Genomic DNA, 7,391 nt, shown 5'->3' on the forward strand with positions numbered 1-7,391 from the left:
GAGGGTTTAGGTTTATGTGTTAGTACGTAGGTTAGATTTGAGGATTAAATAGAAAAAAAAGCTGGATAACTTTTTTTTTTAATTAATAAAAAGCTGGATAATTTCAATAGTTTTTTTTACATGGATGACTTTAATAGTTTATATTACTAGTCGATTTTGAAATAAAATAATTGTTTGTTCGGTTCGATTTAGAATAATTAATTACAAAAATTTGATCAGATCAATTCTAACTTCATACGATTTTATATGGACTGGTTATCTAAAAATTCTAACTTCATACGATTATATTTTTTTATTAATATTATAAAAGTATTAATAAAAATAAATTTGATATAATATAAATTATATTAAAAGTTAATATTGAAATAAATAAAATAGTAAAAATAAATATTAGTAGATTAAATCAAACTAATAGATAATATTTGAAAAAATAAGTCTCATTTAATAATAAATTAACACAACATATCATATTAATAAAAAATAAATAAATATAAAAATATATACATGTAGTTCGGTTCAGTTTGAATCGATTTTGGAATTTTAAAAAGTCGTTTGAAAATCCAATTCAAACTGAACGAATTTTAAAAAATAACATCCAAACACATCTAATATTTTTCAACTTTTTTTACAGTTTTCGATTTTTTGAATCAATTTACAATTTTTGTTAGTTTTACACACCACATTGTTTTTTAAGTTTCAATTATTTTGAATCAATTATTTATATAAAAAATTATTGTAAGGGTTTTTAAAAAAATTATCCAATAACCTTTAACCCATTAAATCGGTAATGGTAATATGTCTTTAATTCATTAATCGAATCATTGAGTTATTGGAAATCTAAACCAAAATAACCCACATTTAAAAAAAATTCCCAAAATAATCCAATTTAAGATAATTTTCCAAAATATCTCACTTTGAAGAATTGATGTCAAATGAATTGGCGTCAGCTCTCTAAGTTAAAGAGGTGGCGCCAATTGGATTGACTTATGCATCTAGTGTTGCCAACCAAATTGATGCTTATGTGTTATTTTTAAATGCAGTCGTCAATTGGATTGACACCAGTGTGTATCGTGTACTTTTTTTGGGTTAATAATTGACATGTTATATAAAAGTCAAAATCGGAAATAGTAATATTAATATTAAATTTCATTTACATACGAAGACCAAAAATACTATTGTCGTTGACCTGGATGATCAAACCGACCTTCGGTTCCACATTCCCTAGCTACCCTAGCACGTGACCCTAACCCACCTTGTTGATTCACTCCGAATGTTTGAGGAATAACACCACCACATGCAACAGATTCTCTAAAAAATTAAGACAATTCCACATAGTCCTGTGTATGCAATGAAGGGCTACCGCCATAGTTGAGTTCATGATCCATGGCAGAATAGTTGGGGTGTGCTTGAGTAATTGGGGTGTGACCGAGTCGATTGAAGGGTGACATTTGTATGAATGATTCGTTGGGGAAAAATTGATGTTGGATGTCTTGATAATGATCTTCTTGTTGGCGGTGATATGGGATATGCTCTTGGTATTGTGGTTGGGGGTTTGACATGTTAAAGTCGTATGTATGTCTGTTTGTGGGGCGATAATCTTGTTGGGTAGAGAATTGTGAGTAACCGGTCTGGTAATTTTGTGGGGGGTTAGATGTTGAAGCTTATTGGGTGTAAGTGACTTGGTGTGGGTTGTACAGGTACATATCCCCAGGGAGAAATTCAAAATCCAATCGATATGTACCAAGCCATATAATTACGAGTTGGTTTTTTTTCGGTTGGCATCACATCGTCAGTTAAGACATGGTCATTTTGGTGTTTCCATTTTTAACTTGCACCCACCCACGCAGTGCATCATGTCTCTCAATACTTTTCATTTTTTCGCCTTCAGGTATGTCTTCGTCTAACCGACGAATCAACTCCCTCTATAATTTTTCTAGCAGAGCATCTCCATCGGAGAATTCTCTCTCGAATAAATCACTTTCCCTTAGCGGTGACGAAGATGAATCATGTTTTCAATAGTACAAGATAATAAGAAAGAGATGTGGAAAAATGAATCCCACTACACCTCTATTATACTAAAAGTTACACAATACACACTGATGTCAATCCAATTGGCGACTGCATTTAAAATAACACATAGGCGCCAATTTGATTGACAGCACTAGGTGCATAAGCCAATCCAATTAGCGTCACCTCTTTAAATTAGAGAGCAGACGTCAATTGGTCTGACACCTGTGCTTTCACGTTTTTGTTTTGGAAAGTTGGGTAGTTTGAAAATTAATCTAAAATGTAGGTTATTTTGATTTTTTTTAAACTGGGTTATTTGGGTAAAAAATCTGAATTATTGTTGTTTGACTAAGTTGGATTAAATTAGACAACTCAATTGAATAAACGCTATTTATAACAAAATTATATATTTATTAAATTGATCGATCTAGATGACTCGATCTTAAAATAATATCACGACACTTATACAATTTTAAAATATCATAAATTCACATGTTTATTCTTTAAATTCAAATTCTAAATATAATCACCACACATAACAAAATCATACAAAATACAAATCTAAGTAAATTTTGGACAAGAGAAAATTGTTCCAAATAATTTTTGACCAAAGTCTAATTATATTTAATTTTGTTATTTTAATTTTTTTTTACCGAAACAATGTCATTTTGTCTGTAAAAAACACATTCATTTAACCTGATAGTTTTCCAAAATCCCCGGTGCATTTGATCGATTATGGTCGGTTCTCATTAGTTCAATAAAATACCCGATCCAACATTCAGACCAGATTGATGACCCTTCTGATTTTCGATTTGATCAGTCGATTCGATCCGATTTTTAAAATACTGTAACAAATTAACACCTCAACCATGCTTCAAAAGAAGAATGATTTTTCTGTCTCACCCCGCATTCATCCCACCCCACGCCTCAACCCTAACCTATTAAATTTATTTTATTATTTTTATTTTTAATAATTTTTCTTCTAATTTACGTTTATTAAATAAGAGATTTTTTTACAAAAATAACCCACTTTTTCAAGGAAATTCCCAAGATACCTCTGGTTTCAAAAAAAATCCCTAACTACCCCACTTTTAGGAGGAGACGCCAATTCAATTGGCGACTCCTCTTAAAAATTGAATGCAGACGCCAATTGGATTGACTAGGGCATGTGCCCTAGCCAATCCAATTGGCGCCCCTGTGTATTACGTGAGAGGAGGCGCCAATTGGATTGACGCCTCAGTGTAAAATGCAATTTTTTTATTATAAATAGATGTGTTGTGTGAGTCATTATTCCGCATCTCATTTAATCATTTGGCAATCATGTTTGATGTTCGTCGCCGATACGGAAAGGTGATTTATGCGAGAGACAAACCTCAAATGCTGATGTTATTCTGGAACATCACTACGTTTGATCAAATGAAGAGGGAGCTGGTTCATTTGTTAGATGGGAAAATACCAGAAGGGAAAAAATTAGAAATATTGAGAGACTCGACAGTATCTTTAGTTGGGTGCGAATGAAGACTAATAAGGATGCTAGGGAAATGATGTTCGGTCGAGATGACATCAATTTGATTATTGTAATCAGTTAGAAATATTTCTGTTTTCAGATAGCTTATTTTGTACTGATGTTTGTTGTGAACCTCGTTGTAACAAAAACTTAATGATATATAATGATTGAAGGTTACAGAAATACAATGTTACAAAAAGCTTAAGACCCAGATGATGCTCCTCGATTGGGACAGTTGTTCTTGTTGTGTCCTGGTTGACGATAAATACTACATAAGCTTATCATTTTATTTGTGGAATCCATTTCTGTCCTGATACGTGTGTTGTTTGACCTTCCTTTTTTTCTTTCTACGCATCTCGTCGTTGTGCCAAATTATATCACCTTCATATGGAGGACAATATTCCTCCATTGGTAGTACCGAGAAGCTTTGATTATATACATTCATGACGATGACGACCTTGTACACATCAGATACATGGTTGTAAGCGTCTTGACGAGTATAAACGCATGCTGCAATGGCATGGGAGCAAGGAATACGGAAGGCCTGGAATTGTCCACAATCGCACCAACTTCTGTTTAGTCTAACAACATATGCTAAATTTGGTCTCCCCTCGTTGTGGTCCATTGTTTCCTGGACGCTGAAATTTTGCCTATGACGGTCAAAGACTGTTACAACGTGTGTGCTAGCTTTGATGCTCTCCTCTTTCATGATCTTCATGCAACACTCATTGAATACTTGCTCGGACATTAACACTGCACTCCATCTTTCACCTTTGGTTGCGAACGTAGAAGCCAACCTATAATAGGTCGATCTTACCAAGGCGGTTATCGGTAGATTTCGAATTCCTTTGAATACCCCCGTTCATGCATTCCACAAGGTTTGTTGTCATGTGGCCCCATCGACAACCTTTGTCAAATGCCCTTGTCCATTGCTCTACTGGTATGTTATTTAGCCAACTTCCTGCGTCTTCATTAGACAGCCTAATTTCATCACGATAATATTGAAATGACGGCTGAGTTAGAGCATACCCATCATTCACCACCTTCTTGCGAAGATTCTTATCTTTTATAGCATGCATGAAGTTTTGTGTAATGTGTCTGACGCAATAGACATGGGTAGAAGGAGGATCATGTCATCCGTTGTCATGGTTGTTGTAGACACTCTCAACGACAGCATGTCTATCAGAAATCAAACAGAGATTGGCTTGTGGAGCCACATGCGTTCTGAGATGTCGAAGAAAGAAACCCCATCCACCAGCCGTTTCACCTTCAACCAGAACAAAGGCAATGGGAAAGACATTGTTGTTGTCGTCTTGTGCAACCGCCATAAGTAAAGTACCCTTGTATTTACCGTATAACCAAGTGCCATCAATTTGAATAATAGGTTTGCAGAATGTGAAACCTTTGATGCACGGGTCAAACACCCAAAAGAGACGGTGAAAGATTCTATTACCTGTAACACAGGTTCCGTCAGGCATCATCGCTGGCAATGTCTCCATAATTGCCACAGTTCCTGGGACATATGTTTTTAGTGCCCATAAAAACCGTGACAATTCTTTGTATGAATCCTTCCCGTTGCCGAATACTTGTTCAACAACCTTTGTCCTCGCAATCCATCTTCTTTTAAAAGTGGTGATTTTAGTTTTTTTTGAATTATTTATTATTTTTGATTTTTTTTTAAATGATTATTTAAAAAAAAATCGTTGGATGCTGTAAGAGGTTTTTTAAAGAAAAATAGACCATTAGGTTAAAAAATTCAAAATTTTAATCATACAGAAAAAGTTCAATAAAATTATATTTGTTAGATAGATAGCCCAAAATTCGGTGGTGGTTTTTATGGTGTGTATAATAACCCCTAAAATGTACCCTAATTTAATGTACATTTAGTATACAGTATACGTCTCCAAATATCAGTGACGGCATCCTTATTGATCATTGTTCAACATGAAAAGAAAGAAGATAGGTTTTTACAAATCGCCATTCCTCCTCACTAAGATTAGGAGGAAGAAAACTTGTACGAATTCTGATTTTTATTTACCCGATGACTGCTGGGAGCATGTGTTCACATTCATCCATAACCATAACCGCGACTTCAACTCTCTATCACTCGTCTCTAAACAGTTCCTCTCCATCACCAACCGACTCTTATTATCTCTCAGAATTTGCGATCCAAAACTTTGCTTTCTCCGCCGTATCTTTCATAGATTCTCCAACCTTAATTTGCTTCACCTCCGGTTCAACTTTCATGATATGGATGCAGACATTGCTTTGGCACTCCGTCACATACCAACTTTGAAATCTTTATTTATTTCCGGTATTCACCTCAAGTATGAAAGCTATGTTGCTTCATTGTTGGTTGATTCATTAGTCTGTTTGAACGGTTTGATTAGTCTTAAATTCCAGGGCTCGCAATTATCAGATGATTTTCTCCACTCTATTGCAAGGGAAGCTCTTCCTTTGAAGAGGTTTGTCGTCAAATATTGCACCGACTATACTTACAGTGGAATTTATTGCTTGTTATCCAAGTGTCAGACTATACAACATCTAGGTCTTGGTCATAATAATTTTCTTGAAGATCATCATGTTGCCGAATTGTCTTTGCTCCTTCCTCATTTGGTTTCTATAAATCTTAGTCAATGTTCCAAGCTCACAGAATCGGCCTTGTATTCCCTTATTAGAAACTGTCATTCACTTGAAGAGATTACAATGAAAGAATTGGATTTTCGGAATTTGGTTTCTTTTAAGGATTTTGATGTCAACCCTCGGTTGAAGTTGAAGTCTCTGTGTTTGGCTTATAGTTCATTTATAAACGAAGACAACCTCATATTGGTTGCTTCCATTTTACCTGAGTTACAGCTTCTTGATTTGAGTGATTGTGATGGCATATCGGAAAAAGGTATTTGTCAAGTTTTAAGTAGATGTTGTAAAATTAAAAATTTGAAATTGGCCGACTGTATTGAATTGAGAGGACTTAAAATGAACTTTGTAGTTCATCAATTGGAGCTGTTGGACTTGTCAGGTACACTCGTTAATGATAAAACACTCTATGAGATCTCCAAGAGTTGTCCTGGACTTTTGCAACTATTACTAAGATGTTGTTATTATGTCACAAAAAAAGGAGTGATGTGCGTGGTTGAAAGCTGCACACAACTGAAGGAGATTGATTTGACAAATTGTTCTGATGTGCATGCTGATGTTGTCTCAATGGTTTCATCAAGGCCATCATTAAAACAAAGATGCGGCTCCATCTCATTTTTGTTTTAATGACCTAAAGAGAAAACTCTTTTCGTTAGCTTTAGGGATGTTTCGTTAACTAGTTATGATGAATGTCTTATTTGAAAAGTTTTAAGTATTAAATATAATATGTTTTTTGTTTTTAGATATATTGAATCGCATTTTGATTGATGATAATCAACTAAATAAAGTGTTATATTTTTATATGAAGCTTTTAAATTTTAATGTTTTTCTTTACTCTTCCTTAAATTATATTACCTGTAAAAGATTTTTCTGATGATATAGTATGTAAGAAATAAAAATCAATGTGGACATGCATCCCAAACGTCAATGATATTCAACTTGAAAATAGCTGCGCAAAAGAAGATTACTGCAAGTGGTGTATAGAGTCTAAACATGCAAGGCCGTGATAAGACATCTCTGTTATGGTTGTTGGGTATTACAGGTTTTAGTTTGTTTGCTCTCGTTCGATGTAGCCTTGGGATGTTAATTGTAATGGTTTGGTGCATGATGGCGAGGTTTGTTTATTCATGCAATATGCACACCAGTTTTCATTGTGATTTTGAGTATTACTATCTCTAGTCACATATAAGCATGGGCAAGATTTGGTGCAGAACCAAAACTGTAGTTGACTCGAACCGCA

General features: G+C 34.4%; 1 protein-coding gene across 1 annotated transcript; it reads left to right on the top strand.

Moving 5' to 3' along the window:
• The first annotated feature begins 5,408 nt into the window (after nt 1-5,408).
• LOC127107180 (uncharacterized) lies at nt 5,409-6,902 on the top strand. The gene has a single exon (XM_051044472.1). It carries the CDS (start codon nt 5,459-5,461, stop codon nt 6,776-6,778), a length of 1,320 nt encoding a protein of 439 aa, XP_050900429.1. The 5' UTR covers nt 5,409-5,458; the 3' UTR covers nt 6,779-6,902.
• The last annotated feature ends 489 nt before the right edge of the window (nt 6,903-7,391 follow it).

Source organism: Lathyrus oleraceus, chromosome 7, assembly GCF_024323335.1.
Source record: "Lathyrus oleraceus cultivar Zhongwan6 chromosome 7, CAAS_Psat_ZW6_1.0, whole genome shotgun sequence".
NCBI lineage: Eukaryota > Viridiplantae > Streptophyta > Magnoliopsida > Fabales > Fabaceae > Lathyrus > Lathyrus oleraceus.